This window comes from Saprolegnia diclina (assembly GCF_000281045.1).
Source record: "Saprolegnia diclina VS20 unplaced genomic scaffold supercont1.22, whole genome shotgun sequence".
Taxonomy (NCBI): domain Eukaryota; phylum Oomycota; class Saprolegniomycetes; order Saprolegniales; family Saprolegniaceae; genus Saprolegnia; species Saprolegnia diclina.
Genome location: NW_008246089.1, coordinates 289,176 through 303,785, shown reverse-complemented (window position 1 = coordinate 303,785; position 14,610 = coordinate 289,176). Strand labels below are relative to the sequence as shown.

At 59.8% G+C, this 14,610-nt stretch overlaps 5 protein-coding genes across 5 annotated transcripts; 2 read left to right on the top strand and 3 right to left on the bottom strand.

The window, feature by feature from the left end:
- Nucleotides 1-154: 154 nt before the first annotated feature.
- SDRG_07626 (hypothetical protein) lies at nucleotides 155-3,356 on the top strand (the record flags this gene model as incomplete). Its single annotated transcript, XM_008613471.1, has 6 exons — nucleotides 155-220; nucleotides 276-407; nucleotides 453-557; nucleotides 616-684; nucleotides 734-2,626; nucleotides 2,670-3,356. The coding sequence occupies 6 exons, from the start codon at nucleotides 155-157 to the stop codon at nucleotides 3,354-3,356; spliced, it is 2,952 nt and encodes a 983-aa protein (XP_008611693.1).
- Nucleotides 3,351-5,714, bottom strand: SDRG_07625 (hypothetical protein). Its single transcript, XM_008613470.1, has 2 exons — nucleotides 5,105-5,714; nucleotides 3,351-5,057 (listed from the first exon to the last, which is right to left on the bottom strand). Exons 1-2 carry the CDS (start codon nucleotides 5,695-5,697, stop codon nucleotides 3,377-3,379), a joined length of 2,274 nt encoding a protein of 757 aa, XP_008611692.1. The 5' UTR covers nucleotides 5,698-5,714; the 3' UTR covers nucleotides 3,351-3,376.
- A 419-nt stretch (nucleotides 5,715-6,133) lies between these two features.
- On the top strand, nucleotides 6,134-7,573 carry SDRG_07624 (hypothetical protein; the record flags this gene model as incomplete). Its single annotated transcript, XM_008613469.1, has 10 exons — nucleotides 6,134-6,174; nucleotides 6,219-6,247; nucleotides 6,294-6,349; nucleotides 6,426-6,543; nucleotides 6,586-6,675; nucleotides 6,721-6,767; nucleotides 6,812-6,910; nucleotides 6,957-7,177; nucleotides 7,228-7,390; nucleotides 7,439-7,573. 10 exons carry the CDS (start codon nucleotides 6,134-6,136, stop codon nucleotides 7,571-7,573), a joined length of 999 nt encoding a protein of 332 aa, XP_008611691.1.
- Nucleotides 7,574-7,646: 73 nt separating this feature from the next.
- On the bottom strand, nucleotides 7,647-13,010 carry SDRG_07623 (hypothetical protein). The gene has a single exon (XM_008613468.1). It carries the CDS (start codon nucleotides 12,983-12,985, stop codon nucleotides 7,694-7,696), a length of 5,292 nt encoding a protein of 1,763 aa, XP_008611690.1. The 5' UTR covers nucleotides 12,986-13,010; the 3' UTR covers nucleotides 7,647-7,693.
- Nucleotides 13,011-13,452: 442 nt separating this feature from the next.
- SDRG_07622 (hypothetical protein) lies at nucleotides 13,453-14,556 on the bottom strand (the record flags this gene model as incomplete). Its single annotated transcript, XM_008613467.1, has 2 exons — nucleotides 13,453-14,441; nucleotides 14,492-14,556. The coding sequence occupies 2 exons, from the start codon at nucleotides 14,554-14,556 to the stop codon at nucleotides 13,472-13,474; spliced, it is 1,035 nt and encodes a 344-aa protein (XP_008611689.1). The 3' UTR covers nucleotides 13,453-13,471.
- Between the last annotated feature and the right edge of the window lie 54 nt (nucleotides 14,557-14,610).

Sequence of the window (14,610 nt, the reverse complement as noted above, 5' to 3'; positions counted from 1 at the left end):
TTTGACCAATCAGACGCGAGGTGCGAGAACGGGCCAATTGAATCGCATGGCGTTTTGAAAATCCAATTCGCCAGCGACGGACCGACAGACCTCGGCGCGGACGCGGGCAGGCCAAGCGCGCGTGTACAGAGGACGTCCACGGAAGGAAGAAGACATGGCGATGGACATGCACGCTTCCTCGATGGAGGACGACCTACGGAAGCATCGGCAGCCACCGCAGGTACGACCGCACGCGCGACGACGTCGCTCATCGTCAGGGCTCATGGCGAGGCCAGGTGGACGAGCGCTATCCTCGGCTGCAGGACGGCCGCTTCGACGCGCACCTCGACCGGCGCATGACGATGAACGAGCTCAACATGTCGTTCTCGCTCTTGAACCCGGAGAAGTCCAACTTCCTCGCCAACCTCGTAGGAACACGCTTCGTATCGCACGTGCTCACGATGTGGTCATAGGAAGCGCGGCAAGACGAGCATCCGCTGCTACCGATCGTCTTTGAGCAGCTCTGCGCTGTCCACGAGTCGTACCAGACGCAGACGCGCATCATGAAGCGATGGAAGGTACGGGGCCAATAGCATGTCGGTCGGACAGTACAGACCATCCTGCGACATTCTCTAGGACGCTGAACTCGAGCTGAGCTTGACGCAAGAAACAAACCACGAGGGCGACGTTCAGGAGCTCATTGACGTAAGGTGTTCTTCTTGCTGCTGCTTGCATGTCACGTTCGTTCATCTAGGTCATTGAAGACCTGCGGCAAAAGATGACGTTCTCCGAGACCAAAGATGCGAGTTCGCGACGGCAGTCTCGCGTGAGCGTTGACTCGTTTACGAACGACAGCGGCCTCGTGGCGTTCCTGTCGCAGCAACTTGAAACCGCGCAGAACCAACTCCTCGATCTTGCACGCGATTTCAATGTCAAGACGGCCCGACACGACGTCATGCGCGAGCAGCTCGAGAACCAAGCCATGGCGCTCCAAGACGTCAACCAAGAGTTGGCGAACGAGCTTGTCAAGCTCCGGGCCGAGATCGCGCGTCTGCGCGCCGACGGCGAGATCCTCGATGCGCAACACATTCGCACTCTGGACGACCTCAAACACGAGCTCGGCGCGCTTACGGACGAGAATGCATCGCTCGTCGCGCGTAATTACGCCCTGGAGAGCCACGTCGCCGGTCTGAAAGCACCACTCGCCTCTCGATCGTCGGCACACGAGCCTTTAAAGAGCCTCGAAAAGCAGCTCGATGAAGCTCGCATCACCAACCTCGGTCTCGCAGAGCGCAACCTTGCGCTCAGTGATCAAGCAGATCGGCTGCAAGTGGAGCTTCGGGACGCGCTGGCGCGAAGCCAACGTCTTGTGGACGTGGAGAAGCAAAACCAGACGCTCCAGCAACTGCTGTGCGAAGCCCGCGACGAGACAGAAGAGCTCCAGTCGTCCAGTGACGCCATGCGCAAGGAAAACACGTTCCTTCTTGACCAGAACACCGAGCTTATGCACGACGTGCGCGTGCTCTCGTCAACCGTCGACGATCTCAAGCTCGCACAGATGCAGGAGACGGCCGCGCCCGACGCGACACTGACAGAGAAGCACCAGAACGACGCCCATGCCGATCAAGTCGCGATGCTCGAGACTGCTCTTGCCGAGAACGACGCCAAGATCTCCGCCCTTCGCGATCTCAACCAGGACGCGCTGGCCGAGCTCGAGGCAAAGCTGGCGCATATCCAGACGCTGGAGACGCAGCTTGCTGAGCGCCTGCCGTCGTCCGACGACCATGTGCACTTGGTCCAGGAAAACGCGCGACTTCGAACAGTGATCGAAGAGCTCGAAGCGGATCTTGGTCAGCGCACGGCCGAGCTCGCACACATGGAGCGCAACCTCGCATCCATCCGTGCGGCGCCATCCCAAGCTGAGCTTGCCGCTGTGCATGCGCTGGAATTGATTAAGCACCGCGAGACGCGGCTGCAAGACGAGGTCCACGCGTTGACGGCCAAGGTCGACGCAATCGCGGTCGAGCGCGACGACTTGGTGCGCAGCATTGGCGACAACGAACGCTGGTCCGTCCAAATGAGCGACGAAATGAAGCGCATGAACGAGCAGTTTGAGCAAGTCATAACGCACCGGACGCAGGATCTCCAGCGCCAGAACGAGAGCTTGACGGAGGCGTTGACGCGGGAGAAGGCGAACGTAGCTCAGTTGCGCAACCAAGCGACCAAGGTTCCGCCCGAGAGCCCCGAACTCGTCGAGCTTCGCGCCGTGCAACACACACTGCGAAGCATGATTCTCGACATAGCAGAACACGTGGCAGTCGACTGTCCGCGGCGCGCGTCCCAAGACCCGATCGAGCTCGTCGCCGTCCTCTCTGATCTTCGGCATCACGTATGGAGCCTCGAGCAGCACAAGGCTACGTCGACCGCAGAAGCAAAAGGCTTGCGTGACGCGACGACGCAGGCCAAGGACGACCTCGCAGCCATCCGACAGGAGCTCAACAAAGCACACGCGGCTGAAGTGCATCTCAAGCGGCAACTCACAACTGCCGAACAAGCGCTTCGTGCCCAGATGACCGAGCTGCGACAGAGCGCCAACAAGGTGGAGATTCTGGAGGCAGAGCTCGCAGCGCGCGACGACGCTGGCGAGGTGCGTGACATCGGCACATGCTTTCGCTGACTTGTTACTGTAGGCGAGTCGGCGAGATAACAAGAAGCTCACGTCGCAAGTGCGGGACCTCCAAGAGGAACACGGGCGCTGCGCCTCGCGGGTCATTGATCTGCTGAACCTCCTCGGCGTCGCGGCCACCAACCCCCAGCAGCTGCACATTTCAAAGGCGCTCGACCATGCGACGCGGCGTGTGGCAGCGATCCTCCGCTCGGCCAACGAGAAGCTCCAGTGCTCAGCGACAGCCCACGAAAACGAACGCGACTCGCTCAGCGCCGAGCTGCGCGTCGCCACCGAGCGCGGGCTCCAGATCGAGAAGGATGTCACTGGTTTTCTGACGGTGCTCTTTCGCTCTCTTGGCCGCGAGTACGACGCCACGCGTGCCATGCCCGAGGCCTTTACGGTCGCCACCCAGCTCGTTCTTGACCTGCAGAGCCAAGTGCAGACGGCAGCGACCTCCGAGCAAGGGTCGTCACCCGCGTCGGACCGGCGCCTGGCAACCCTTGTCGCGAGCCGCGAGCGCAAGATCGAGCGCATGAACCAACACATGACGCAGATGTTTCACGAGTGCTTGGCGCTCCAGCGTATGAACGAATTGTACGCGCATGAAGTCGCGCACCTCCGGGCGCGCGAGAAGCACCTCGAGCACGACCTCGTGTCGGTGCTCGGCGACCCGACCCGTCGAGTACCTGCCGCACCCGAGACGCGATAAACGACAACACGTAAGTAGTATTAGGACGGATGACTGCTCTGCATCGCGTACATGGAGTGGCCATATGTGGCCATGATCGAGCCTGTCGACGCGACCGACGATGGCCGCGGCGACTCGGGCGCTGCCTCATGACCATTGTACAAGGGCCGTGGCATCAGCATCTGGTGGTGATTGCTCGTGATGCTGGCGTTCCGGTCCCGCGTCGGGTCGTAGTCCAGGACCGGGTGGGACGACGCTCGGGCTTGTCGCGTCGGGTCGTACAAGATGGACGAGTTGCGGTCCCTTCGCGCCGAGGCGCTCGACTTGGTGCGCGTCGGGCGCGTGGGGTCCATGCCATAGTACGACGTGGCGTTCGACGCGATGCGGCCGCGGTGGATCGGGTACTCGATGCGGTTCTGTTGCAGGTACTGCAAGTCGACGTTGTGCCGCATCTGGTTGCTCTCGTCGTCGTCATGGGCTTCCGAGAACGAGTCGTGGACGGCAATGCGGGACGTGTCCATGACCGCGCCTTGCATGATCGGGATGTCTGAGTGCTGGCTCGCAATCGGGCACGGACTGCCGCCGTACGAGTAGAGGCCGGCGCGCGAGAGCTGCCACTGCGTCCAGAGCATGCGCTTGTGCTGACGCTGCTTGTAGTAGCTCACGCCAAGGAGCGCAAAGAGCGCTACTGCGACGACGCACGTGGAGGCGATGAGCACAATCGTAGTCGTCGAGAGCGCCGAGGAGCCTGCATTGTTGCTTGTCGGCGCTGCAATTGTAATCGTCTGGAACGTCGCAATGTCGAGGCGCGTGCCCTGAAGCGTGTTGAGCGTCGCCCACGCGTACACTACGTACGAGCCCGGGACGGTCCAGCGCAGGGAGGCGGCGGTCGTCCCGTTGCTAGGCGTGAAGGGCGAGCTCGCGAGCGATGACCCCGTAAACGGCGAGCACGGCGCCGAGCACGTCACGACGCGCGATGAAGCGACACTCCAGTTGGCCGGGAGCTCCACGAGGTGGCTCACCGCGCTGTTGTCGGGCGCCACTTGCCACGCGACGAGCGTCGAGGCGTTGAGCGCCGGCGTGGCGTCGAGACCGCGGAGTGTAATCGCCGCAGGGCACGACGACCCGGTCGAGTGTGTTCCGAGCATCGAGGCGGCCGAGACGTAAGGGATCGCGGTCGGCGCAAAGAGCTTCCAGCAGTACGTCGTGTTGGGCGCGAAGGACGAGTCGTCGGCCGACGACGTTGTCAAGTCGACTTTGAGCTGAAAATACGTGGCCATGTGCACGTTGCGTCCGTCGAGACCGCGCATGACGACATGTGCAAACCCGAGGTAGAGCCCCGTGGGCAGGCTCAGGAGCGTCGTCGCAAACGACGCCGACTGGCTGGACTCGCTCACGTTGCCAGCGAGGTCCTGGGACGACGCCGCGTACGGCTTTTGGTTGAAAATGTGGCAGTAGCCGTCGTCGACGTTGCTGCACAAATGCACCGCCGTGTGCAAAACAGTGCTCGGCGAAATGCGCATCGCACCCGCGTAGTCGGAGCGGACCCGGAGCGACCACGTGATCGGGATCGGCGACAGGCTCTGCGCGGCCAATGGCGACGTAACGTTGAGTGCTATGGGGCAGTCGGCGGAAAACCCTGTCGTGTCGCCGCGAGTGACGAGCCGATCGTAGGCCACTTGGTCGGTCGTCCAGCAGTACGTGGTCGTCGCATCGTAGGTTCTAGCACAGTCGTTAGAAGGCATATACAAAGTGGGCGAGGGGCGTACACGGGAAAGCGGCTCGGTATCGGGTACTGGACGTCAATGGATCGAAAGGTTGCAAAGTGGAAGGTGGAGCCTTGGAGGTTGGCGACCGAGAAGCGCGCGAGGACGATCAAGCCGCCGGCGCGGTCGGGCAGCAGCAGGGGCTCGGGCGGCGCCAAGCTCGTGGCACCGACGGCCGTGAGGTTCTTGCGCACGGACGACGAGACCGCGAGGTACGGCAAGGCGGACGGCACCGCGTCGCCCTGGGACGTCGTCTCGTTGCTGAGGAAGAGTCCGACGTAGCTGTCGGCGACCTGCGCTGGCGGTTCGCTTTGGTTGCGCCGGCTGAACTGGATCTGGGCGAGGTCGAAACCCAGCGCCGACGGGCCAACGTACTTAGCGGTGAACGCAATGCCCTGCAGCGGCTGGCGCGGCTCGCCGTTGGGCACGAGGAGGAGCGTCTCAAAGCCGCAGTTGGCGCCTTGGTACATCGTGGACGGCGCCGCGTCCGCCCAGCAGTAGACAACGCCGCCCGTGGTGTCGAGGCCATGCACGGTCACGGCGGCGAGTACGAGCAGCCACGCTATCCACAGGAGTCGGACGACGCCATGGGCCATGTCTGATGTCGACCCGCAAATTTGTGAAATCAAGTCAAACGCCACCGCGACGTACGTTTAACGTGGGTTAAACCTCTTTGGACAAGGTTACTCACAGGTCACGCAGCTCGCCGACGCGCCTCGTCCGTAGCGCACCGGCTCGGCGTCACGACCAGGCTGTGCGAACAGAGAAGACACATGATTATATCCACGAGTCTCTGCTTGTATATCGTGTATATAATGGCCGTGACAGCCAAGACCGCGTGGTACTGCAAACGGTGACACATCGACATTGCACATTGCAGTTGGCGTGCGTGAGCTTTTGCGTGTCTATCAAGCGGGTTTTCAGTCACCTGATTGACGGCGAGTACTGTGCAATCGTACTTGTTTCATGATGATGTTGTCGTCCTATGTAGCAACTCAATTTGGCAACCGTTGGTGAAACCACTTGGGCGCGATGGGCTTTTGGCGGACGGAGGTGCCGGCACCCGATGAGCGGTACCATGACGCGGCCAGCCCGTGGTCGTAAGTAACAACTATAGGATGCTCAAGACGATCGAGAAGCTCCAATGTACGTCGGTATCTCGAGTCGCGCACTCTTGACGTCATTATGCTAGTGACGGAAGCCGACTTGCGCAAGATGTACAAGCATTTTTGCCGCTCCGACAACGAGGTCGGCTGAATCCGGTTTTATTTAACATGGCATCAATCCTGTGCTTCCTAGTACCCCAAGACTGTCTACAGCATAGGCACTCACGTATCCTTCGACGACAACTAGTGGCAGCGGAACCATCGACCGCGACGAGTTCTTTCGCAGCGTCCGCGAAGAGCGCACGGCGGTGGGCGATGCCGTCTTTGCCCTCATCGGTGCACTTCTCAGCGCAGGGCATTGCCTCTCAACCACTGTAGATATCGACGGCAGTGGCGAGCTCGACTTTAGCGAGTATGTCGAGGCGCTTGGCGCGTTCTGCCTTCTCAACACGCAAGAAATCCTCAAATGTATTTGCAACGTGCGAGAGGCGGCACTGACGTGGCCTTGTCTAGTCTGCTTCTTTGTCTTTGATCTGGACAAGAGCGGAACGATCGAAGACGTATGTTGCGCTCCACCACCAAACCCTCCAACTCGTGCGCGTAGGCGGAGCTCGCAGCGCTCCTCGAGGTGCTGCACGCCGATGGCGGCACGAGTAATATGAAGGAAGCGCTCGAGAAATTCCAATTTAGCGGCGACGGCAAGGTACGGCGCCAACCTCTCTTGTTCACCCATGCTATGACGGTTCTAGATTGATTTTCGAGAGTTCGAGAGTCTCAACCAGCAATTCCCGACACTCTTATACCCCGTGTACCGCCTCCAAGAGAACCTAAAAGTCTACTCCATGGGCGAATCGTGGTGGACCAAGCGCGCGGCCCTTCTCCAAGCGATCAAAGACGAGAAAGACAAGCCCGAGGGCGAGAGCAAAGAAGCCATCGCGGCCAAGCGCCGCGCTCAGCACGCTTTAGCGCGGTACGTCGACCCAATGCGACGCTCTATCCGCCCTATAACGCTGTGTCTAGGAGGAAAATGGGCTGCTTTCGGTATTACTTTTGTCCGTGCCGGCGCAGCAAGTACATGGTCGATGAGGACGCGGTCACCGAGGCAGCGCTCATCGAAGAAGCCAAGCGGCGAGAGATCGAAGCCCAGAAGAAGAAGCTCGAAGAAGCCATGGAAGCGCGCGCCGTACGCTCAATCCAAAATGCAGGGGCCATATGACTATGTATCGCGTAGCGAAAGGAACGGCTGCAGGCCAAGCGCAATGTAATTGCCGCCGACGGTCGACCCGTCATGTCCAAGGAACAGCGCAAGGAGCGCGCCAAGAAGCGGCGACAACGCGACATGAAAGACCTTCCGACGCGCAAGTGACGACTTGTACACAATGCGTCTCAGTGTGTCACCGCACTAACTATGTCGTATTGATGGTGTCTGCGGTCGTGGCTTTGTGTACAAAATGTGTCGTTTCGATTAGGGTTAGGTGATTCGGGGCTAGATGCGACTGAGGGGAATGGCCCGAGCAAAGCGTTGCAGCGTGATTGGTTGGGTCAACGTGGCATGTGGAACCACAATGGCGCGCCACGTCTTGATGTCGAGGATATACAAGTCATCATCGTACTCGACACTCAGTAGGCCGGCGAGGACAGCAGACGTCTTGTCCAAAAAGATGTCGCCGTGGTGCTGCCAGTGCGACAAGTCGAGCATGTACAGGCTCTGCGAGTTGAGGAAGAGTGAGTGCACGTTTGGCGGTGCGAGATGCGGATGTAGCATGCGCTCGAGTCGATAGCAGAGCGTCACGCAAGCGCACGCAATGAGCACGACACTGAGCACGCCCCGCAAAGAGCCTATGCGAATGACGGCGCTGGTGCAAACCAACCCCGCGTCCATGTCAACATAGGTGCAACTCCGATCCAAGGCGGCCGTGTACGAGACGGGCGCCACAAGTGTCCAGATCGACACCACCGCGTACGTCAAAAGCGAGCTCTTGTAGGCATACGTCGTGGTGAACTGCCGCGTGACGCAGCTGCCAAGGTCATTGAGGGCGTAGACGAGCCACGTGCTCTCCCCCGCCGCGAGGATCGTCTGGTACCACGGAAGCGGGGGTGACCGCATGTGCGTGACTGAGCCCACGTGCTGGAGCAGCAGCGGCGATGTATTGAGCATCCATATCGCCGTGATGCTGCGCAGGAGGAGGAACGTGCGGCCTGCCCAGACGTGCCCTACGATGCGGTTGATCTCATACAAGTTGTTGCCTTCGACGTGGCCTTTTTGGCCAACGCTGTAGAGCGTGACGAGCCCCGCGATGGAGATGAGCAGCCCCGTCATGTAGAACGTGCAGCCGAGAAGAAGCGTGGCAAAGCTGACGGGAATCTCGCTCGGGTCAGGGCTTCCCCGGATCAAATTTGCACTGGACGAGATCGATGCAACCGCGCCCGCGTCACCTTGAAACGAGACGACTTCACGGCGACCGTCGAGCCACTCGAAAACGTGGCACCAGCCATAGAACGCCCAGAGAGGCTCGGTCGGGTCGAGCAAGTTGATTTGGTACAGCAACGTATCTGCGTCGTCCAACGTTGCCGTGTAGTACTGAATCACTTGGATGTTGAGAGCGTAGAGTACGTGGTGCGCTTTTGTGGCGACGGCGTCCAATGCACTGAACGCCACTGCGTAGTCGGCGAGAAAGAGCAAGGTCTGATCAAAGCCGAGGGGACACAAGGGCGAGAGCCCCGAGCACGGATCAATGGCGCAGAGCGCACTGGCATCTGGTACAGTTCCAGTCCCAGCGCGTAGACCCAGAAACGCAAAGAAGAGCTCGGCGCGGGAGGGCACCATCGTATCCAAGAAGAGGGCGTGGCACGCACTGGACGCGCCAAAGTTGCTCAGGCGGCCGTAAAACGCGGGCTCTTGCGGGACGTCGTTGCCGCACATGAGGTTACCCCCGTTCGCCATGAGCGAGAGATCGTTGTTCAAGAACGGCGGCACCGAACAGACGCGAGGCTTGGCGGGGAGCGCAAAATATTGCGTCTGCGCGGTCGTGTTGGTGACAAGGAGGGTGTTGAGCGCTTGGGAAAAGCTGCTGTAGAGCTCAAGCGCAGCCGGTGGACACGAAATATAGTGCATATCAACCGACCCAAATGGCCCAATGGTCGACTGCAGCACGGTCAAACCGGGTGTCAAGGGCTGGGTAAGGGTTAGGTTTCGGAACAAAACGTCTTGGCTAGAGGTATTCGTAAACGCAAAGTTAGAACTCGATGCGAGGAGACTGTATCCTCCAATCAACGACGTGTTGGTAGCAATGGCCCATAGATCGCTCGCAAACGCCCAGTACATGCGGTGGGATGTCTGCTGCAGAAGATGAAAGCTGGCTTCCGACCGACTCAGCGTCAGTGATGACGTGTAGCCCAGTGCCGACGTGATCGAGAAGGTATCGACCATGCCAATCGTCTTGTAGTTTTGCCACTGCAACTGAAACCGCGTAATGTTGTATCGACGCCAGAGAGCCACTTCGTCATCAACAGAATTGACGTTGAGTTTGAGATTCGAGAGCCACTGTTGTCCATGCTGCGAGGTCTGCAGGTGTAACACAAAACCAATCTCAAACGAGACACCCCAGCAGTGGTCCCACGCGGCCCAGTCACGAACGTTGCGAAGCGGAATCTCCAAGTAGACTGCGCCATTGTCCATCTGAGAGGCAACACATCGCGCTTGACGCTTGGTGGTGCTGGCCATGGCCCAATGTCGATCCAAGTCGAGCCAGCAGTACTGCGTGAACATCCACGGCAGCATGCACGGGTTCATGTCTCGAAGGCCTTGCGCAAAACGAGTGAGAGGTACGCTGGTGTCCAGGAGCTGACGCCGGGGAGCGTGAGCGCTCCAGGCAATCGACGCCATCGAGTCATTGTAGAGCTGCGAAATGTCGGTCAGCGCGGGGCTGCTCAAGTCGAGTGTCATATTGGTCGAGATGAGAAGCTGCTGGTTGATGGCATTGGCCAAGAAGGCGTGCATGCCGGTGCTGTTGAAGCCCGCCCAGCCGAAGTCATTGGCCAAGAAGGTTTGGGCCACCGCGAGGAAGGCGACGTTGGAGGTGAGGCTGAAGATCGTATACGCAACGCCACCTAGCAGCGCCAGCCTCGCCACACGCTGCCGGCTTGGCTCAAAATGCTCGGCATCCGAGTTGGTCGGGCTACAAGCAGGCAGGACGCGCGACGTGCCGACGTGCGCCAGGCGTATTTGGTGCCGCTCCATGACAAAACTGTCTTCGGGCAACGGCAGCCAGAGCTTGGTGTCAAAGAGACCACATCGAGGAATCGACAAGATGCCGCACATGGCCGCCGACACAATGTTGAGCGACGCAATGCGACCGTACAGCGTCTGATTGTGGTCCAGAAAGGCCGTCGCGGCCGACGAAAGCACTAACGACGGACTGTGCGCGTCGGCGACGACGACATTCCTATACGACGCGTAGGCAAAAGCGACGCTGTACGTGACGACGATAGAGCCAAGAAGCACCGCAATCTGCACCAGCGTGCGCTGGACGTACCCAATGTGGATGCTGCCACTGACACAGTAGAGCATTTGGTCCATGTTGATTGAAAAGCAGTCACGATGGAGCGCCGTAGCCACCTCGACGGGCGCTGCAAAGTCGAGAAGCGCCAGCATGAACCACGCAGCCCCAGAGCTCCAGGGTGCGTACTTAGCTGTCAAATTGCCCGTGAGAGGATGCAGCGCCTCGTGTACGACGTACGTGATCCACGTGGCCTCGCCGGCCAAGACGCAAGACTCGAACAGCGATCGAGGTGCGGCCTCGAACCACTGACCCGTTGCAGTCGTAACGGACTGCACGCTGGCCGACGCCAAGCACACGATCGCCGAGAGACCGCGAACGATCAGCAACGTCCGGTTGAGCCACGTAGCGCTCGTGATGCGCTGGAATTTGAACCAAGGCGCGTGGTTTGGCCGGTGATACAACCAGAGACTGATAACAAAGATCGCCAGACCGAGCAGCGTGAGACTCACGAGCACAGAGCAGTACCAAAAGTAGATGCCAAAGCTGGAGCTGATGACGTAGGACGACAGTGGCATCGGCGGCGTCGCCGATGACATGAGTACGTATTGTCCATCGTCCCCTTCGATCGAGACGACCTCGCGCGTCTGCATCACCCACTCGTAAACGCTCAGCCAGCCAAACAACGCAAACGAAGCCTCGAGGAGGCGCTGTGTCTCAATTACGGGCGACGTATTGCGACCGACAAACTGCATGAGCTGCAGTGGCGGAAGCGACGACGTCGGGAATCCAAGCTCCGAGAGCGACGGCACAAGTGATGCGGCAGCCTCGACAGTGCGCAGTGCTTGCGCACAGCCATGCACCTCGGCGATCGGCAGAAGCGCACAGATGGAAGCGGTGGCGTTGACGTCACCAAGCATCGTCCAGGCAAAGAGACCTGCGATCGGCGACAGCGAGTACGTGAGCGCCTTTTGCGTTCCACACGAGTCGTCAAAGCTGAACGACTCTTGCACGAACGGAAGGCCGACGCCAAAGCCACACGTGGGGTTGCCGCCGTAGAAGAGGAGATTCGGGTCTTGCCATTGCAGCGGTGTCGGGTGAAGCTCTGTCGTGCCGATGGCATCCAGTGCCGACGCAAACGCCGTGTTGGGCCGTAACGAGGGCAGTACCAGAGACCGAAAGACCTGCATTGTGGCGTAAAGTTCGGGTGGGATCGGTACCCAGAGTAGATCAATAGCGGCCATGGGACCGATTTGGTTGTGCACGGCTTGAAAGGACGGTGGGAGCGGGTACGCGACGGCGCTGTTCTCCATTAAGTTGGCGTTGGCGAGGCCAAAGAAGGTGCTGGCGTTCTGAACGAGGCTTTGGTTGCCGCCGGGGACGTTCAAGTTGGTCTGGAGCGACGGAAAGAGGTAGTCACACGTCCAGAGGGTGCCACGATGGAGGCTCGCAATGGTCTTGAGGCGCTGCGGCCAACTATAGCCCAGTGCATTCTGAATCTGAATGTCTTCTTGCAGCCCAATCTGGAACTGGTTGGCATACTGCAGCGCAAAATACGAGAGGCCCGCGTTCGACCAGACGCGAACTTCGTCATGCACGTCAAGAAGCTGGTGCGACGTCAGATAGGTGAGAAACGCGGGGCCGTCGTCGAGCGCGGCGACACCGTGCCCAATTCGCTGCGTAAACAAGCCTTGGGTGGACGCATTCCACGCTTGGAAATCAATGTTGCGCAGCACCGACTCGAGATAGACGGCGCCGTTCGATGCGTACCGATGCTGGCACCGGACTTGTCGAGCGTGCGTGGATGCCATGGCCCAGCGCCTTTCCCAGTCGACCCAGCAGTATTGCGCAAGCATGTAGACAACATTAACCGTGTCGAGGTTGCGTAGCCCAGTGACCGCACTCTCGAGGGTCGTCAGCTCTTGGTACATGAGGAGACGGGGGTAGGCGTAGCTGACGCCGACAACGTCGTGCGTCGAGAGACGGGACGACGCCGCCAAAAGGTTGAGCGACGACGCACGGGTGAGCAAAAGCTGCAGGTTGATCGTGTTGGTTAGCGCCGTCGACGCTTCGGCATAGTGGGCAAAAAAGAAGTCGTTGGCAAGGTACGGAGACATGGCCGCGAGCGCGTAGCAGCCGAGACCGACGGCAGCGAGGACATAGCCAATGCCACCAAGGTCCTTGAGGAATGCTGCGCGGACCGGCGCGGTGGCGTCAGGGATATCCCACGCTCGTGGGAGCAGCCCACTTGCGTCGCTCGGGCAGACTCTGGTTGCCATTCTGTCGCCTGGCTTTGCGGTGAAACCGGTTGAAACGGTGTTTTCCACTAAATTGGTTTCTAGCGGTACAAACCTGCTTGCACAAGCGAAGCTCGTTTGTTGATCGTTGTTATTGGAGTCGGGTACTCGTCGACGCTCAATAATTCTTTGGTTAAAGAACACGCTGCGACTCTCAAAACACAGATTTTGCACAGACGGCCGCAGGATACCGGGATCGAAAAGCTGCTTCCCCAACGACCGACATCTCGTACAAAGACGCAGAATGCTCTCGTCGCTCGTCAGTCGTCGCTTGCGTTTGGCCTTGATGGTCGGCCACTCTTGTAAATGCTCACGCCGAATGGTGTCCATTACGTCCATTGAAAGCCGACGATCTCTTGGCACCAGAACGTTACCCTTGCCCCATCTCGGGCAAAAACCCTATTCACCCTCACCACTCCCATAACGACTCAAACGAAGCGGGGATGACATGTATGACACTAGACACAATTACTTTTTGATCCGCATGGTCGCAAGGCGCATCATGGCATCAAGCATCGTCGTTGGCAGCGTCGGTGCATCGAACGGCCCGTGGTCCACACCGCAACGCGTGTCATTCGTAGGGTACGCGCCGTGCGAGTAGAGGTCGATGAGAAGGTTGTGCAAACAGGCGCTGGGCTGGCTCACGGCCGCGCCATGGCCGTACCCGTCGCGCGTGACGAGCACCGAGTGTGTAGGACCCATGAGGTCGCGGACGTGCTGGGCCGAGTGGAGCGGGCACACCGGGTCGAGCTCGTTGTTGAGGATGACGACCTTGTTGGCGTACGCTCGGCCCCACGGACCATCGTAGCGTTCGACCGCCCGCGTCTTCCAAAATTTGACGGCCATGATGTTGTTCATCTCGGGGTCAAAGAGCACCCGCGTCGCGTTCTGCACAGCTCGCAGCGCACTCGTCCAGTTGGCGTTGGCGTTGGCGTCGAAATCGCCGTCGTTGCCAATGTAGGCTTGGTACGCCATGCCCACGCCGACATCCGCATCCAAGTCGTCGCACGAGGCATTTTTCGGAGGGGCCGCGTACGTGCCGTCCATCAACGCTTTGAACTCGAGCGCGAGCTGCGGCCAGCGCATGGCCGAGTAGAGGTGTGGCACAATGAGATTGCGCACAGCCGTGTCGGTGAGCCGCACCACGTCGTCGCCGCCGGGCACCAAAAGCGGTGATGCCGTCACGTTGGCCAAGAAGGCTTGCAAGCGCGACAGGAGGTACGGCCGCGGTGAGTTGCTGTCGGCGAGCGCACAGAGACGCGGACCAGCGGCCTCGCAGTCGGCCGCAAACCCCGCAAAGATCTTGTCCGTGTCGCGAAAGGAGCCGGCCATGAGACCGGGCGCGGGACCCGTGTACAGCTCCGGGTCGAGCACAGCGTCAATGACGAAGCGACCGACGCGGCTTGGAAACATGTTGGCGTACGTGATGCCGAGAAACCTAGACGTACAAAACATGAGCACAAATGTCGCGATATCAAGAGCACGTACGAGCCATATGAGACACCGTAGTAGTGCATGAGGTCTTGGCCGAGCGCAGCGCGGATAAGGTCCATGTCCCGAGCGACAAACGCCGTCGAGAGGTACGGGAGGTAGTCGCCATCGTAGAG